Consider the following 19842-nt stretch of genomic DNA (forward strand, 5'->3'; position numbering starts at 1 on the left):
AAATTCCAGCATTCCCAGTCAAAGCCTTAGGGCAAAACGAGTGGATGTGCAGCACATGGCAGTGCTTCCTTCAGCCTTTATGGGATGGGGCTGTGATTTGATGGCAGCTCCCACCCCACAGCACTCTGGGAAGGAAAGCAAGAAATGGGGAATAGGAAAGTTATTGGAGAGGCAGATCAGTCTGTTGTGAGCAAAGCAGGATCTCTCTTAGCAGCGCTGAATAAAACTCCACTACAGATAGTGGAACTTATATTTATTTAACAGTAACATACAGTATATAAATAGGGTAAATACTTTAAAATATACAATATATCACATTCGGACATCCTGTCAAAGAAAGGCAACTCTACATGTGTAGCTAAAACATGAACTGAAAGAACGATGCACAGAGAAAGAAGCAGATGGAGGAATGCCCAGGTCAGGTCTGGAGAATAGGAGCACACAACCACTACAGGAGCCAGAACGCAGCTGGGGATGGGTGCAAAGGGCAGAACCACGGGAGCCTTCACACGATGCTTTCTGTGAGGCAGAGAGGTCTGGATGAGGTGCAGGGATGGTTCCACAGGGCTCTGCCTTCCTCCTACAGGACCAATTGGTCAGAGGAGGAAGAGGAGGAGGGATGGGGTCACGCATTGCCATCGAACGCACCTGAACACCTCTGACACTGGCAGTCCCCAACCTGGCACCAAGAGCTGGCTGATGCTGTGGGATTTGCAGCCTTTGTGAGCCACATTAAGACCCCTCCAGGTCAGCATCAGCAAGCCCCTGAGCCCATCACCACCAAGACCTAAATAGCACAGAGCTGGGCACAGGATGTAACACCACAACTAGGTGTCAGTGTTTCACTGCCGCTCACACTGAGAATGCAGCTGAGCTGGAAGCTCATTCAGCCTACAGCCAGGCTCAGAGAAGCAGATTCCCACCCGAACTCACCCAGTGCTCGACCACACAGCCCATCAGTACTGCAGAGCGCACCACCATCCGATGCTCTTCACTAGATAACCACCGTGGATGCCTGGAGTTCACCCTTGCTGCTCTGCTGCCCAAGAGGAGGAACAGCTCCACCTATGGAGCTCACCGAGAGCAAAACTACTGTGCAATAGCTTGAAACATGGTCAGCAAACTACAGCCATTCCCAGGCAGGAGTGGTGGGGCAACCCCACAGAATCCTGCCCCAAAACAGCAGTGCTGTCCCTAGGAGCTGGACAGCATTATCCCCTACACCAGAGCCACCTCCTGCACTCCCACCAGTGGTGCAGAAACCAAGTGGTTTTACCAGCCACAGCTGCTATGCTCACCACTGTTATTCAGCCAGACCAGCCTGCAGATCACCTAACCACCCTCCACCTCTCTCATTTCCTCCTCCATTTCCCAAACGAAGCAGCAGCCCCATTCAGTTATAACTGAACTTGAGCGCGCCATTTCCGCGTAGCTTTACGCTCATCCTCTGCACTGCTGGGGAGGAAGGAAGGAGAAAGCTGAGCTCAGCAGAAAGCCACTCACACAGCAGCGCTGCTCCTCTCCGAGCAACACGCAGCCATGAGCGCAGCTGCTTTGCCCTCCAGTGTCCACGCGCAGTACTGCACCGCCAAAAAGGCCCAAATGGTACTTCAAACCAAAAGCATGCACGAAGATTTGGGCTTTTTGCCCCACTAATTACGACTAAAGATGGACGAAAGGCTTAAAGCAAGATGAGCAGGAGACTAGAGACCAGTGTGAAAAATGCATGGCTATAAAGAGCAGTACACTTTTGTGATATCTATCAACACTGTATCTTCTGAGGACAGACTTCAGCCCCAACAACACAGTATAAGGGATTTTGGCAGGTGTTGCCATCAGGCAGTGAGAATCCAGGAGAGCACCAGCTTGTGTGACCAGAGGGAAAGCTGCTTTTGGAGACTATGCAACACCCTATGGCTTCCACACCTAGTCCCAGTTCAAATGCCCTCACCTGGTCTCCCTAATTTCAGTAGCAAAATGCAGCCCAAATTTATTCTCTGTGCAAAGCAAGATGGAAGCACTTTGATTCTCTCCTCTGATTTTCTAATGCAGGGCTTTAGATGTTGGAACAACATCCTCCAAGTCAACACAAAATAAATCCCTGCCTGATTGAGGCTGGATCAGATCAGGCTCCACAGCTGACCTAGGGCAGCATCTTTGCTGTTGGCGTTAATGAAACACAATCCTGAACTGACCCCAAACATCAGCCCTGACCCTGCCAGAAGATGGCAGCTTTGCCAGCACTGCTGCGGAAACAGTCCTTCCTTCTCCACAGCGCATGCTCTTGATCAACACCTGTATTTGCAGTGCAATGGGCACAAGCTTCTGCCCCACAGCTCCTGTTTAGGGAGATGAAGCAGAATTTACAACGCAGAGTTGTACAGAAGTAAGAGAGAGACTGGGTCCTACTCATGTATTTACACGAGCACATCTGTGCTCTCCTGCCCACTCTTTCAGGGCGATCGAAAGCAAGAACAGAATCAGAATATGACACGAGCATGAAAGCTGCAGGTGTTTTACTTCCTGCTGATGCCTTGCTGGTTTGCAGCATGTACAAGTCATCCACATGGGGGGAGTGTCTCTGTGTAAGGTTTATGACAGCAATTATTTGAAAAAAACAACATACTTCTGTATTATCTTTACCTGACACTTGCTCTCTGGGTTAAAATAAGGAAAAGTTTCTCTCTCTTGTGCACAAATTATGAGAATAAGTAAAATCAGTCACCTTCTCCATGAGAACATTGTATAAGACCTAGAATAAGTCGGGGATATTTTCACTATCTGGTCACAAAAAGAGAAAATGAGTTTTACAATTTTTAGGCTCTTTAAAATAATTAAAGCGTATGACAAAATAAAGGAAAATAGTTTGATAAAACCTCCAACTGTTAAGTGCAACCTGTTGAAGACAAGATGCATTAAGCGAAGCAGGACAGAAGCCTGCAGGTAAATGAGCCCAGGCTGAAATGCAACACAGACCATGGTAAAGCTCAGCAGCACAACATCTAGAACTCAAGTAACAAACAGCTGTGATCCCTGAAAGAAAAATGAAATATCCAGCTGGCAGCACCTGTGTGATGCTGGAGCCCAACCTGCACGTTTCAGAAACAAAACCAAGTTGGGTAAAATGTCCCAGTGTAGCGTTTCCAACCATCAAGAAATGGAAAGAAAAAAAAAAGAAAAAAAAAGTGTGGTTTGATGTTTCTTAAAGTTGTGAGGAAAAACAAACCAAGTTATTTACAAGGTTGTTTTTACTTGGCAAGATTTACTCAATGAAAGCTTAGATGTTCTTTAAAACCTTTTTACTCAATGCAGTTTTGAAGCAATCTGAACCTCCCACATTCCCATGAGCAACTACCAGCTTCTTAATTCCTTACACCCAGTTAATTTCCAATTTAATAGGTTAAAAAAGATCTTATTAGCCAAAATATCAGCTAGAAGAGGAGAATGTGGGAAGCACTGGCAGAAACAGCAAGTGACAAGGGAGACACGTGCCCGACTGGGCAGAGGAACTATTGCTGGATTAGTACAAGGTCCTCTTCCAACCAATTGAGCCTTGTGCTTGCTGTGCAGAATCTCCAAGGGGCTGCACACAGACGTGTGTATGTGACCTTCTAGGAAAACCAACATTCACAGTCACCACCGGAGAAAGTTAAGGTCTCCAGAGCTGCCATCACAAACACTGCCTGGCACAGCACCCAGGGGAGCTGTATGGCTTCATCTTTCCCCGCTGGCAGAGCTGGCTGTATGGACACTACACTGTATTCCTGCATAAAAACACTCTCAGGAAAAGCTCTGCCCACGTCTGCATCGATATTAAGAACTGACCACAAGGACAGCTGTACCCTCTTACTTCACCAACTCTTCCAAGTCTTCATTCCTTTCCAGCTACAAATTCAGATTTGCTCATTTGAACCAAAGCTATATAAATATATTATTATGTATTTAAAAAAAACAACAACACAAATGCAAATATTTACCAAGAAAGGAAGAAAAGTTACAGTGAAATGAGGCCTTGTTATTGTCTTAAATCAGGCAAGCCAGGAATTTCCATGGGGAGGCTTGTCTGTTTTCAGTCCTGTTCCAAATCACATGGCTGTCTATGCGTCCTCTGAGCCAACTAACACTCCCTTGTCAACCAGGTGTGCTTTTAGCGTGTTGAAGATGTGCAGCTGCTGGTCTGGCCTCAAGGTTAAGAACTGCTGGATCAGTTTGCTCGGGTTAGGACCTCTGAAACACAAAAGCATTGTTACCAGTGAGTCTCAGTGCTCTGGGAACCCAAATGCCTATTCATTCACAATATTTTTGCCCAGGAAATCCAATTTGGAGATGGGGAAATGGATTCAAAAGAGACAGCATGCTGAGCTGTAAACAAAACCAACAACAACCAAACCTAATCTGTTTCAATAGGGCGCTGGATTTTGTGCTACTAATAGATGCTCCTCCTCTAGAATAAAAACACTCATGTAAACTCAGTTCCTCATCTCCTTCAGTACAGTTTCTGTGCATCCCTGGGCTTTCTTCTATTCTGGAACATCTGTATACTGCAGCAGAACTAAAATTTTGCTGCTTGATCAGCTCAGGGGAAACCCTGTTCGAGATTCACAGGAATGCAGAAGGGACATGCAAGAGGACTGGAGTAACAGAGCTTAGGAACTGATTGTGTTTTCAGCTCGATGTGATTGTTTTGGAAGACACTTCCCTTTTCAAGCTCCTCTTCCTTCTCTTTCTTTGTCTTGTATTTTTAGATATTTATCTCACAGGAATATCAACTGTCTCATATTGCAAACCTGTACTGCATGTCACTTGAGTTTGAGTAGGTCCCCAAACTGGAAAGCAATAAATACCTGATAAAGCTTGCGATGTACACGTTCACAAAGGTAGCCATCAGATACTGACAGTCAAAGCGATCCATGATACCTCCATGCCCTGGAATTGTGTTGGCAAAGTCCTGCGCAAAGCAGAAAGGATTACATTAAAGTTTCAGATGCCCATTACCTGTGTTTATTTAAGTATATTTATGTGCCACTCTCATACCCCTCTTCTAATTCTTCCCAGAAGGCAAAAGTCAGACTAAGAAGAAATTTTGCTTGATCTCTCCCCTGGTTCTAAAAGTTTCTCCTTTATGAAAGCCATCAGTGCCTGACAACATCAAGGCTTAACTCAGATCCGTCACTCAGAGGTCAAGGAAGGCCAATCTTTATCATTTGCAAATGTGTCCTGCCTTTATCTTAGCTGCACAGAGACTGATTGTATCTAAAACCAGCCTGTAAGACATCAAGGCAAGCCTCAGACTGCAAAATATCCTGACTGAGTCAGGATGCTTTATTCATCTACCTCCAGTTCTGCACCAAAGCAGTGTCTAGAATATTGCAGTTGAAATTTTAAGGTCTCTCCCCACATCTATTTAATAAAATTAAAACAAACAAACAAACAAACAAAAAAAAAACCATAAAACTGAATCATGCCCCACTGCTCTATTTGTTACTGAATAAACATTCTCTCCCTTCCCAAAGCTCCCTACTTGCCTTCATGGAGAGACTGTTCAGAGTGGCAGTAACTGTTCAGTCTTTACATTATCTACTGCAAATGACAGTGCATATCCTCACCTTAATTTTGAAGGCTCTCTTAAATCCGCTAGCAAAGAAGCCTCCAAATGGCCCAATAAGGGAGGCAAAAGTAGACAGTGCAATGCTGTGGATTTGGAAGGGGTACATCCGGACTGTCTTCTGCAAGGGAAAAAAAGCCAACATGTCAGAGAAGGATTTCCACCTAGAATAGCACTGCTCACTTGTTCCCATCTTTCTCTCTTCACCATGCTCTAGGCCAGCTGCTTTTCAAATGCACTCACGTCCCACCCGACTTGGAATAGTTGCATTGGGTTTTCAATCCAAATGGAGCACCACTGAATTCCCCCCATTTTCTGGATGTACCATCATCCCTTGAATTGCACCAAAATAAAGCCCTAATTTCTTTTTCTCATGTTCCTCACGTTCCTAAGGCCTCAATAAATAGAGAGAGTCCTACCCATCCCACCACAGACTGCAGCACCAAGGGGATATTGTACTCCTGTAGCTGGAACAGCTCTGATGGCTCACAGTCCACTGTGAAGCTGTTGGTGTCATTGTTGAACTCCACTGGACAAGTGAAGCACCGATACCCAGACATCACATAGGACAGCTTGAAAAGGAGAGAAATAAAGATGCAGTATGAGAAATTATGATTAACATCTTCCTCAGCAATGAGGCAGAGGGGCTCTTAAGGGAAAAGGCCACTCAAGGAGACATGGTGAGGAGAGAGCTGCGCTGCCAGCTTCGCTAAGATTACTTTCCCGAGAACAGTAATTGGCTGAAGGCAGAGTTGGTAAGCACTTCTGTGTAGTAACTGCCTCTGTTCAACAACCAGTAATCAGAGCCCTTCTCAAACAAACTGAGACAGGTAGCACTATTTGGCTGAGCAGAGGGATGCAACCACACGCACAGATCGACACAAAACCAGGTACAAATATTCCAAGAGCAGCGACTTCCCCACACAGCCTTTGAAATAGGCATTTATCCAGCAGCAGCCCCCGATGCTTTGGCTGTACCCAAATGTGTACAGTATCTGTGGAAATGCTGTAGTCTCTCCCCTTCAAGATACAAGAGAGAATGTTTCTAGGATAACTAAAGAAATGGATGTGTCACAAGGTCTGATGGGGACTGAAAACTTCCTGCAGCGTCCTGCTCCACCAGCAGGATCTGCACACAGTGCAATACAGAACCACAGACCAGTTCAAATCCAGGTCAGTAGGAAAAAGGCAAATTTTCTGAGAAGAGCCAGTAGAGTTTAAAGTTTGTGTGCACTTTTTAGCCAAAACTCTGTCACCTTACATACGGAAGCCAAAGAAACAAGCAGCATGATTGCTACTTACCAGTAACCCAAACAAAACGGTGGCAAAAAACCCTCCAATAAAACCCTCCCAGGTCTTCTTCGGGGACAGCTGCCAGAGGGAGAGAAAGAAGGGGATCATTACAACCTGTGCACCTATGCTCACTGCAACACAGACTGGGGCACACACCAAGTTTCATTTGGAGGCTTGCTTCAGACTTCTAAAAAGCCACAAAACTGGAGATCAGGGAACACAGGATTAATATCTGAAGAAGCTAAAATGCATCTTTTGTTCACCAAAGAATTACAAACCTTGATTAGCGGGGTGCGGCCAAAGAAGAACCCAAACATGTATGCCATGATGTCATTGCAGATCACACAGGAAATCGGGACGATGAACCTACATGGGGGAAGAACAAATCCATTTGAAGTGTCAACCAGACACATCCAAGGCTTAACTAAGCAGGCAGCTGCCTCTTAAATTGTTTTGCAGGACTATTACATGAATTCCTCCCTATCCAATACAATCTCACAAGTTAGGAGCAATGACTTGAAGCTCTCAGGACAATCTCAGAGGTTACTCCAGTGCTCTGGACTGAAGAGTGCGTTGTGTACCCAGAACAGATTGCTTTAAGCACATTTTCTTTTGTCACATGTTGCATGCTGTTAGGTAGCTGCCTTCTTTTCCCCCAGAAAGGCTGCACTTCAGCTGTAAGCAGGCTTACACAAAGCACTCTGGGCTGGCTGAGGAGCACATAGGAACATGCAATCTTCAGAGCAGCCAAAATTAGTTCCTGGCACTTCTGGTCGGGGGAAGATGGAGACAGAGAGCCCCATCCTGAACAGGGCTTCCTATCTGCACAGCAGCTGGAGTAAGCTGGGAAAGGCAGCAGGTTGCAATCTCCTTTCTTTCACACTGATGCTTTTAGCACTATTCTGGTAGTGCTGCCCACAACCAAGTGCTTAGCAGCACTCTCCTGTCCATTTGCTAAATATGAGTGGGCAGAGAAGGCACTGAAATGGGCCAAGCACTGCCTGAGATGTCCATGCACCACAATTTGCAGATGCTTTCATACAGCTCTCTGCACAAAGCAAGTCCTAAGTACCCGAGGAATTGCTCAATATTTTGTTTTTCTATTCTGAACAGGAAGCACTTTGTCCTTGGTCATTTGTTAAGAAACATAATAATAATAAAAGTTTTTAACTCAAAATGTGGTAAGAGGTTCCAGAAAGACCTTATTATGGCCTCACAGTATATAAAGGGGCTTACAAGAAAGATGGAGAAAAACTTTTTACCAGGGCTTATAGTGACAGGACAAAATTTTTAACTGAGTAAGAGTAGATGTATGGAGGAAATATTTTACATGAGGATGGTGAGACATCAGAACAGGTTGCTCAGAGAACTTATGGGTGCCTTGTCATTGGAAGTGTTCAAATGTTTGGACAGCATTTTAAGCAACCTAATCTAAGGAAAGATGTCCCCATTCACAGCAGAGGGGTTGGAACAAGATGATCTTTAAGGGTCCCTTCCAACCCAAATCATTCCATGATTCTCTGATAATCTATATGAGGCTGCAGAAGTCAAAGCAACTCAGAACACACAGCAACTCACCATATCATTCCTTCAAACAGGTTGTGAATGATGAGGTGCGACTGGGTAACAACAATTAGCAAGGTCACATGGGTCCATCCAAACTGGAAGAGAAGACAGCATGCAGTCCAGCCTGCCTTGAGACACTGCTCACACACCGCTGGCAGAAATCAGATGCTGTTAGCTACCTCTCAGACTGAGAACAGCTCATGCACATGTGCTAGCATGCACCTTCACCATAAGAAACACTAAGAGGCATGAGGAACAGGGAACAGCCACCCCTAGAGATTTATGGCATCTTCATCTCAAGCCCAGAGCTGAACTTCGCTGGGTAGAGTTCTGCCAGACCAAGTGCTCTTTAGCCCTTTCCTCTCCCATACATCTCACTCAGCCTTCTGACTAGCTGAGAAGCAAAAGGTTGATGGATATCCAAGCTCTTTCTCTGTGTGCTGATTAAACTGGAAAGCAAAATTAACCACACTGATGGCCAAAAGGAGCAATTTCTTTGACATCTGGGAAAAGGGAAACATAGCCAGTCAACCCCAGTGGCAATCTACCCTCAACACAAGAGTCAAATGCTGTCACCTCAGCTCACAGAAAGTTTCTTAAGAGTATCCTCCAGTGTAGAGAGAATTCACGACTGGAGGGAAATCTTGTCAGATTATCTCCCCAAATCTACATTCTGCTCACAGCAACTTTCCTTTGGGGCAGCATTACAGCACACAGCCAGCACAGAAGCAAGTATTTATCTACATAACATTTTCAAGCAGCCTATATTACTTTTCATTCTGCCTCCAAGTGGGGGCAGCCAGCCCCTGTTTAACCATACCATGTAAAACTGGAGGCGATAGTGCTTCTTCACCAGGCTCAAGACAAACATGCAGAAACCTGGTGAGAGACAGAAAAAGAGTGAATGGAGGAAACATTTCTTCAACAATAAATATTTCCCCCCCCCCCAGAGAGATGGCACAGTTGCCTACAAATTATACTTGTATAGTTAAACATCAAGCCTAACTGTCTCATAGAATTTAGGGAGTTTTATTCTACAGAGCCTCATTTAAGGTACTTGTCACCCTGTGGTCAAGTTACAACATCACTAAGAACAGAAATAATTTGCTATAGATATTGAATTGTATACAATGCTCAGGGCAAGAGTAGTTCAAGCACATTTCACACTTCCAGCCCAGTCAGGTTTAAAAACAGAAAATGTGGTCTCTACCTGTTAAGTAGAGGGCGAAAGAAATGAAGCGGTGGTATTTGCTGAGGATTCGCAGGGGCTCCTCCCTCTGAACCAGGGTGAAGAAATAATCTGTCACAGTCTCACCATAGAAAAAGTAGTTAACACAGAGTAAGAAGTACCTGTGGAGAAGGCAGATGCTTGTTAGTAGGACCCTAAAAAGCTCCCAGAGAACACAGAAGGTGGCTCTGCATTTCCAAAGTCTTTACATTGCTCTTATACATTGCAAAGAGCCATCATCCTGCAAGCGATGGGCAGAACTTTAAATGAAGGTGACATTTCTAAATGGTGAGAAATAAACTAGTGGCAGCATCACTCAGCTCCGCTCTGCAATGGATTTTATGGTTTGATTGTATTGGCCTTCTGATGCACAATGACCACCTGCCTTTAGGTGGCACTCCTCAACAGGCCTCTGTGAACTCCTGCATGCCAAAAGCACCACCCATGCACCCTAAAAGCACTGCTCCTGCTCTCTCCCCAGCTTCTCTCTGGCAGCCAGAGCTGCTCAACGTTCAGCCCTGCTTCACAATCACCTACAAACACCCATCCCAGCAACCATGTCTGTCACTTAGGCGTGACTGTCAAATGTTCATGCTTCACAAACAATGGGATAAATTTTATCAGTACAAGTTCTATCAAAATAGATCACAATTTAGAGAAGGCTTTTCCCTTACAAGTGCTGCTAACATATTACACTGGCCAACACGGCAATCCCCTGGTCTCCAGTTTGGAGCTACCTGTCTGCAATGGGGTAAAGCTGCACACAAACACTGGGAGAGGAGTAGTCTCCCTACTTACCAGCTGAGTGTCCTGAACCAAGGCAGGTCATATGAGTGATACACATTATAGCCAATAGTGATAATCTCGTGGAAACATTTGATCTGGACACACATCACCTGCACAAAGAGACAGCAGCAAGATGTAAGAGGTTGAAACACCTCCTTCCTCAAAAATTGAAAATATGTTCCACAATAGGAGTCAGCAACTTTCTCCTCTGTTGCTGTGAACACTTACTATTGTCATTAAGACCATGGGTCCCAAGTAGATGATGATGAAGAAGAAGGTGATCATTGCCAGGGTAAGGATGCCTCTTACCCACCAATTCTTCCATCTAGGTCACAGAGAAAACAAAAGAAGTTAGAGAAAGCCAAAACAAAGTAAGGAAGCAGGATGGTACTTCTGTTCTCTGCATATCATGAAAGCAGGACACTGAGCCCTGGAAACCTCAGACCTTGTTCTACTGATCAAAGCCTGGCTGCAACAGCTGCAAGGTTACAGCTTAGTTCTTAGCAGGGAAGACTGAAAACCACTAAATGTAGAAAATATTAGTCAAAAGACACTGAAGGAGGCAGGGCATCTGTTCCTGTTCTGCTGCAGGTTTCCCACACCCTAGACAAGCTAGGAGTCATTACCAAACCCTGCAGATCTTTTTCCAGAAGAAGCACAGGCTTTGGCATGTTGTACCCTTGTTACTGTCCAACAAATCTTGCCTTGAGCATCTCCCATTCTCAGAGAACACCTGAGAGAGATGCTTTTTCCTGTGCCCCAAAGCAGCCTGCAGAATACATTCCCAGCTTCTTCTCAAATCTTGTCCTTATCAGCACATTTTTCCCCACGCACAAGTAGGTCACACTAGTGGTTAAAAGCCATCACAGCTGAGTGCTGAGAGTGATGTCAAAGCTGAACACAATGTCTTCAGCCTCACCAAGGCCTCCTCACCTTCACCTGTCAAGACCAAGCAGGCAGTGATGCTGTCCTCCTGCAGCGCTCCTCTGCCCTGATTCCACACAGAGCAGCCCTGAGCACTGCACTCTGCTAGCCTTGCTAATGTTACCATCACTTTCTGCTGCCTGTGGCCTCAGAGACACCTTCCTGTTTGCATGTGAGAGAGGGAGAAAGCAGCACTACCAGGAGCTGCTCATTCAGCTTCCTGCAGCCATCACCACACTTCCAGGGCTTGGAAAGCCACATGGTAAATGCAGGGGCACTGGCAGCAGAGCAGAACAATGCTGAGTGGGGGCTACCTTGAGGACAGGTTGGAGAGAGCCCTGTTCAGGACCTCTGGAGTGTCATCTGATGTTGGCACAGGGGGCGACCCTCCAAATTCAGACTTGCTTTCACTGTCTGATGCGGTCTCTCCATCCAGCTTGTTCTCAGATTCTGATTCCTGCAATTTAAAGAGAGAGAAAAGCTTTACTAGGTACAGTGACAAGGATGAATTTGGCCCACAGAAGGAGTATAGAAGGAGCTATGGGTGCCCCATCCCTGGAAATGCCCAAGGCCAGGCTGGATCGAACCTGGGGCAGCCTGAACTGGTGGGGGCAACCATCCCACAAGAAAGGTGGGGAGCTGCAAGATCCCTTCCAAACCCATGATTGTGTGAGTGAAGAAACTCAGCAGTCCCCAGGATGCAATGCCTAGTGCCATTCTGCTTCTGCAAACAGGGGAGGAAGAGGACAGGAAAACAGTCACCTAAAGCATGAACATTACACATTTTAGGTGATTCCACAATGCACTTTACTCTTTGGCATCCTCAGCAGTGACTACAGGAAAGGATCCATTTCCTCTGAACAGTTAAAAACGCTTTGCAGTTGATTAAGAAGCATCTCAAATACAGCAAGTGCACAAGGGACATGAGCTTGTTAGCAGGAATTTTTACAAGGTCTCTCAATCCCCAGGCACATCTCCAAGAATGCAGCATTGCCCAAATTAGACAGAAAGAAAGGCCTCCAAGTAGACAGGCTCAAGGCTTCCAGACAGACTTTTCAAGTGCTAACTTAATACATGGACACTAAAAATAACACCAAGCCCATCCTCAGAAAGTTGAAGAGGAAGAACATGGCTTATCACTCAGGCCCAGCCATCCTCTCTGGCCACAGGAGAAACGTGTAGAGGAAAGAGGCAGCACCTGCTGTCCCTGCATCCTCCATTATTGCTCCAGAGCCCAGCACAAAGTCCTGCATATGAGGGCAAACAAATAAAGGTGAGGCAAGAGGTTACTGAAGACCAGTGGTAGAAAAAAGATTACAAGCAACCTCCCCCTCCCGAGCAGTTTATCCTCTAGCCCAGATCAGGAATAGAGGACAGACCCAAAAAGGCACATTTTGCCCCTCACTTCAGCATCCTGCTCCTTGAAGCAAGGAAGGAAAATGCCAATCCCTGGGAACAATGAGCAGGTGGAGTCCAGGGCATTTGGCTTCAGAGCTACTTTAAACTCCTGGAAAAAGAGGAGGAAAAGAACAGGAGGAAGCCAAGTGATGGGGGTTCTGCAAGCAACACAACCTCATCCTTTTGGAATGCTGCAGCCCTCTGGGCTCTCCCATAATCAGAAAGCAGAGACCCCACCAAAATAAATGCTGGGAGTGGTTTGCTGTATCCAAATCAAGAGAGTATTTGTAGTTCACCGGAGCAATGAGACTTGAGTGGCATTTCTCTTAGTTAAGGCAGGAAAGGATAATTGCTCCCCAGCTGTAAGGTAGCAGTGGCTGCAGGCCAGGTTCTTAGAACAGACAGGACAGCTACAGGCTGTCAGATGGAGGCAGCTAAAAATACAATGGTGCTTCCGCGGGCATGCAAAGAGCCAGCACTGCACCCATCACATCCCGCTGTGCCTCCTCCTTGCCGGGCTCTGTGCTTGCAGCTTCCCATTCCAATGGGCTGAGGACAAGGAGGAGAGCTAAAACAAACACTTCTCCCTGCCCTCGTGAGGGGATGAGGAAATACAGCTTGGCTTTAGTTCAGTTTCTCCTTCTGGACTTCTAAATTACCTTTAGGAATAGGGATCTAGGAAAGAAAGATGAATGTGACCGATTCCATTTAAATGAGTATGGAAGTGCTTAGGTACTTAGAGGAACAGCCATTATCTGTGCAAGCTAAAATCAAAAATCTTAAGTAGAATCCTAATGCAGTCCAAGTATTTACCAAATTGCACAAGTCACTGGCAATGCGATAAAAGAACTAAATGCTGAAATGAGAATGCAGACCCAAGCCAACATTCCTGCATCTTATTCCCAAAGCACTAGCATTGCAGGCAAATTGTTCCTTGTCTGTGGTGCAGGGGATCAAAAGTTTCACAGTGCTCAGGGACCAAAAGAAAGGGAAAGAGCATGGATGCCTTTTTCTCTTTCACTCCTGGCCAAGAATAGGAAGGATAAAAGCAACTGCATAGCTCAAGGGACAGAAGAATGGGACACTGCAAAGAGCCAAGCTAGCAGCTGTTAGGATGGGCAGAGTGAAAATTTAAGCTCATTACAGAGTTGATGCTTCCATGAAGAGGTTGTGACTGCAAGGAGTGGGTCTGGGCTGCTTCAAGCCATAGACTGCAAACAAAGAGTGCAGTAATGCTGGCACAACCAGCGCTTCAGGGAAGCTGTGTCTAATAGATGGTTTCCTGTCATGTTCCTGATGCCTCTTCTGTGCTGTTCTCTCCTATTTCTGCAACTGAAACAAAAGCCTACTTGGAGTGAGTTAACCCAGACATCCTGACATCTCCTTCCATAACCACTGGCCTGTGCTCTCTCCTTGAACCTTTACGAGACCTCTTTGGTGCAGATCTGCTTGGCCAGCAGCACAGACAAGCCCAGCACTCATTCAATTCATCAACTCAGACACTGAAAAGTTCCTTAAGAAACAGGAGAATAAATAATGCAGGGATAAAACGTTTGTGGACAAATTTTACCACCCTAAAGATAAGAATAGTGGAGAAGTGAGTTGCCATAGTTTGCCTTAAACAGCTTAACTCCTGTAAGCAAGAGATATGAAATTTGTGTTCACATTTCCAAAGGGTTTTCATGCAGCAGAAGCACTTTTTTTCCCCCCAAGTATCCATGACATGATCTCAGTTGCCATAGAAACAAGTGAGCTATCTCCCTGCCAAACATTTTCTGCCCAGTACAGAGATACAGTTCAGTATTCAGTGCTGGTAGATTAAATTAGTTGAAGAAATTCTATTCTTTGTGCACCTTCCTTGAAGCAAAGCACTGCTTTATTTAGACTTTCCGCCATGCTAACAAAACACAGTGATGGAAAGTGCCAGTACACCATGAGAGAAAAGAATACTGGCTGGGGCACAAAGCATCTCACGTCCTGGGCAGGTCCAGGAACGTGCTTGAATTGTCATGCTGTGCAGTTGTCCTCAGAGCAATTAAATCCAAGTTTCTCATGTTCCTCCATCAAAACACCCACCAAGCTGGTGCCTGCTGGATCTTGTCCCAAAAACAAAACAAAACTCAGTGATGAAGGTCAGTTTTCATCTATGTTGATATGGGACTCCCTTCCCCATCCCCCCAAAAAAACAAGCTCCAGTGGAAAGCACGCACAGAAATTAGGGCATGCTTATACACTGAGACCAGTAGCAGATAACATCAAAAAAGGGTAAATGTTTGCACAGAGGCTGAAAGAAGTAAGAAAACACTCCCTGCCATCTCATGTTCCCAAAGCCACTCACTTTATTTTGAACACAAGCAAGCTCAGCTTGCCAGCGGGATGTGATCAGAGGTATGCATAGTTTGCATTTAGCAGAACAACTGTCTGACAGAAGAACCTGAGCTCAGTGTCAGCGAATATGATTGATGTAGAGTTGCACATCCCTGTGACTCATCTGGCTAATCCTCTGCCTGGTCCCCAGCTCAGCACACACTCTGGGCTCTGTATATTCCAGGAAATCAAGAAAGGTAAATGCAGCAGGCTTTGTGTCCTTTGGAGAAGCTACTGTATACAAAAGAGCACAAAAATAGGTTGTTACTTCTGGCATTCCCCCAGAACTTCCTACTGTTAAGAACACAACCTGCCTCCTCCCTTGTAACACTTGAAGGGGTGTTTTGGAGGCTTCAGTGCTGGGTTCTCCTGGCTCTACGTGACATCACTCTCCTATCACGGCATTCATTAAGCCCTCACCATCCCTGCAGAGACAGAAACAAGACATAAATCTCCCAAGCACCCCTGGGATCCATTGTCTGAAAGCAGCTCTGCCCCACCTCGGAGCCACATCTGCATACAAACATTTTGATCTTTTATTTGGAAGAGCTGTGAGAAATGAGAGAGAACAAACAGCTCTGCACCAACACGCACTCTATTTGCATCAGAAGGTTAGTACAGGAAAAGTCTATTTTTGTCCTCCGAAATGAGAGCCTGCAATGGCTGATGGCTTCTGACCCTCAATTCCTTCAGAGTTAGACATGTTTTTCCAAGACCTAACCCGAAAAACATCTTACCAGTTCAGTTAATTTGCTGCCTGTGATGCCATCTTGTTCCCATTCCTCTACCCATCACTCCTGCTGGCTTTATTTGAAGCAATCAAAGGCAGGACTCAGCCCAGTCTACTTAAGTGTAATTCCAACAAACGTAAATTAACAGACTTCTGAAGACATGGCTACCATAATGCGACACGGCTCCTGCACCGCTGTTTCTCTGCATCCTGCACCCCACCCTGAGCCAAACCTGGAGCTCCTGCAGCCCTCCCAGCACAGCCCTTCACCCTCAGCACTGGCATTCCAACGCTCAGCATCTTTAGAACACTTGACCACAAGGGAAAGCTTGCAAAATGCCTGGAAGTGCAACAATCACCAGGCTTGGACAGCAGAGCCCATTGCCTTTCATAACACGATACAGATGTAGCCAGACAAGAAGTCACCTCATCAGTCCACTGCTGGGTTGAGCCATGAAAAAGAACAAAAGTCCTCTTCATTGAACCTTTTCCTAAGTAGGGAAACCTTTTGCTCTTGCTCCTCAAGGCCTTGTGCCATCAAAACAACACTCCTTGCACTCACTGTTTTACAAGAAATGAGCATCCCTGGCAGCTGTGGGTAGAACACAGTATCCAAACACTGCCCAGGAAATCCACCTGCATGGACCAGTACAGAAAAATGCTTCTGCACTGATTGCCTTTTGCAGCTCCCACCCTCTGAAAAGAGACAGCATTTTCCAGCAAGACACTGCCACTGCCTGTGACAAAGAGGTGGGTAAACACAACCAGAAGTGACGTAAGGGTGTGAGCTGCAGCCCAGATAAGCCTGCCTCTAAATAGCCCTGCCCTCTGCTCTTCCATGGGAATGATGTCGAGATCCTCTCTGGATTTCAGGCAGCCACCACTGCCATGTCCTATCAAAAGAAGAGAAAAAAAGGAATGGGAAAACCTTCTGTTCCCAAGTCACTGCTGAGGAGTGATCTTAGAATGCCATCAGAAGAGCAGAAGTGTTTGGGGCTCCATTCATGCATCATGAAACAATTTTCTTTTACACCTTCGCAATTCAATCTGAAAATTGTAAGATAGAAATGTGTTTCATGGGATGTGCACAACACAGGAGAGAAGGCTCCGAACTTCAGTTTTACACAAAGCATGGGTCTGCCATGCAAATGAACCAGTCTGCAAAGTGTTTATCTAGTAACAAGAAACAGAACTTGTATCAATCATCTCCCAACAACATTAACGGCAACAGTTAACAGCACCTGTTTGTGCAAAAAGAATGGGCACCAAGCACAAGTTTCCCTGCTTTTTTAACTGGAGAGATCAGATGGAGTTCACTCATCAAACAGATGTTGCCTTGTTTGTATTGAGACAAAGACTGCGTGCTGCACAACAGCTCTACAAAACTGATTTTAAAACGTTCTTGCATGACAGTCTCAACCGAAGCAGCACTTCCAGCTACACGCATTGTGCCGCATCAAAGGGGAGGACAGCATCAAAACTGTGACACTGTGCAAGGGTTACAGGACCAGAAAGTGAAACCACCCTCCTCCTTCCCGTTATCAAAACGGCGCAAAGTGAAAACGAGTCGAAAACACAACTTTCCAAGTCTACTCTTCAAACCAGCCTGGCCATTTACATCTCCTTTTAACTTGTTCCTATCAAGAAGCTGAGAGTTCTTTTCAGCAGATAGGTTTCTGTACAATACAATATGCATGGCTGAATTAGTTTTTGTGGCAATGCCAACTGAATGACAAAGCAGAAACAGGGATCTCCTCTCCTGACAGCAATACCAGCATTGGGCACACAAAGCACACGAAATTCTGCTGTGTTGGCTTTATATCCACCATTATTCCCAGCCTCTGCCAGACATTACCAAGCTCTAAAACGCAGCAGTTTGATGTCATAGAAGACAAGCCTGCCATGGAAGCATACTGCCATAGGAAGTGCAGTGCTGTACAGTATTTCTAATACAGTATTGCTGTTACCAGGTAACCTCCTACCAGACTTGCTGTAGCAGTTTGGGGAAATTCTCTGCCTCCTGCAGCTGCCTGCTATTGTTAGGAGACATCATGCTCAGCACCTCCAAGGAGCTGCTCTTCACTAGCTGAAAACATCTTTTTTTTTTTTCCCTTGCAACTCATTTAAGCCGAGCAGCATGACACAGATATTACGCTCCCTCCTAAGGACACTTCAAGTTATCAACTCCAAGGCAATATTAGGAAGCCCTTTAGGAGGCTCAATGTGTTTAAAAAGCGTATTTGCCTGAAGATAACAGGATTGTACTCAAAATAGCGGCCCTCTGACCTTCCTTAGGAACACATCACAAGCAGCTAAAGAGATCGCAGCTTGGCTGAGGGAGTTTGTTTGCATGCTAGTGAAGCAGCACTGGTACTCACAGGCTTCTGAGGGACACCTTCCAACTCCCACCAAAGTTCTGGAATATAAAAGTCCCTGAAGATTTTCTGCTGCAAAGTCACTTCTGAGGGAGACAAATGCACTTATCTAGAGGTTAAGTTTTGCTCTGGACACAGCAATGAAATAGGGATCTTACGGAGATCTGGATGTTGGATAGCTGTAAGAGCCAAAAAAAAGGCAAAGCCTCAGATCTACGTGAAGGAAATCCATTCTTGATGCTGTCTGTACTCTCCATTCCAACACCCACTCTAAGCACATCGGAACCAGCAAGTTTACTCAAACACAACTCCCAACAGGTGTTAGCCTGACATTTAAAACAGTGTTAAATGTAATATTTAGCAACATTAAATGTAACATTTTGATTGAAGAAGAGACTTTTGCATGATGATTTCTTGCTTCTCTGAATACTTCATGCATCAGCAGAGGAATCATGTCAACACAGTGCTGCTAAGGGCAAGCATTGGGCTGTCCCAAAACACCTGCATTGAACCAGAAAGCAGCAAAGAACTACTTTTTCCTCCAGTTGTGATTTTGTGGTTATAATCTGCATAGAGAAACTTTTTTTGGACTGCTTATTCCTCTTGTTCCTTTACACTTGAGTAAGACATGAGCAAAGCAGAGGATCACAGCATGGCTGGGGTTGGAAGGGAGCTTAAAGGCTCTAAAACTGAAATGGTTTGGGTCAGAACTCTCCTTAAAGATCACAGGGCTTGGGTTTGGGTTGGAAGGATATTTAAAGATCAAAAAAACATGGAGTGGGCTGGGGAGGTCCTGAAAGATCAAACAGCCATGGGATAATGTAGGTTTGAGTTGGAAAGGTCCTTAAAGATCGCAGAACCACGGAATCACAGCATGGTTGGGCTGGAAGGGACCTGAGAGCTCCCGCCAGTGCGCTGGGTGCCCCCCACCAGCCTCGGGCACCTCCGTGATGGGACACCGCAGCTCCTGTGGGCGATGCCAAGTTCCGAGCATCGCGTTTGTGGCCGAAGCAGAACGGACGCTACAGGAAAACCATCAGATTTCCCCTCCACGGCCGATCCTCAGCAAACCATCGCCGTTAAATCCCATTAAACCACTGCTATTTCTGCTGAAGGAGAAGCCCCGCGGGCCGTTGCAGCTCGGGATGCTCTACGAAATGCCGCCGAGCGTGGAACCACCCCGCACCCGAGGAACTGCCCCCGAGGAGCTGCACCCGGCCCGGGCCTCCGCTTCCCGCCGGCCGCCCCAGGGGTTCCCACTCAGCCCCCAGAACCGAGGCCCGGCCCGCTGCATCGCCACGCCTCAGCAGAAGGCTTCGCCTCGCCGCCGCCGTTACCCACCTTCTCCTCGGGCTCGGGCTCCCTCTCCCCGCACAGCCGCTGCCGCAGCTCGCTCATCCTGACCCGCAGCTCTGCTCCGCGCACCGCCGCCGCTGCGCGCCCTCCGCAGCCAGGGACAGGGAAAGGACCGGGAGCCGCCCGCCAATCACAGCCGCGGAACGGCCACTGGGGGCGGGACTAAGCCACGCCCATGTGTACCCGGATGCGAGGAGGCCGCCGCTGTGATGGG

General features: G+C 46.3%; 1 protein-coding gene across 1 annotated transcript; it reads right to left on the reverse strand.

Moving 5' to 3' along the window:
- Positions 1-238: 238 nt before the first annotated feature.
- CDS2 (CDP-diacylglycerol synthase 2) lies at positions 239-19782 on the reverse strand. Its single transcript, XM_048928112.1, has 13 exons — positions 19614-19782; positions 11717-11859; positions 10707-10803; positions 10491-10588; positions 9675-9814; positions 9285-9343; positions 8477-8559; positions 7177-7264; positions 6908-6976; positions 6025-6177; positions 5607-5726; positions 4845-4948; positions 239-4227 (listed from the first exon to the last, which is right to left on the reverse strand). Exons 1-13 carry the CDS (start codon positions 19668-19670, stop codon positions 4098-4100), a joined length of 1341 nt encoding a protein of 446 aa, XP_048784069.1. The 5' UTR covers positions 19671-19782; the 3' UTR covers positions 239-4097.
- Between the last annotated feature and the right edge of the window lie 60 nt (positions 19783-19842).

The sequence above is a fragment of the Lagopus muta genome, chromosome 27 (assembly GCF_023343835.1).
Source record: "Lagopus muta isolate bLagMut1 chromosome 27, bLagMut1 primary, whole genome shotgun sequence".
Classification (NCBI taxonomy): domain Eukaryota; kingdom Metazoa; phylum Chordata; class Aves; order Galliformes; family Phasianidae; genus Lagopus; species Lagopus muta.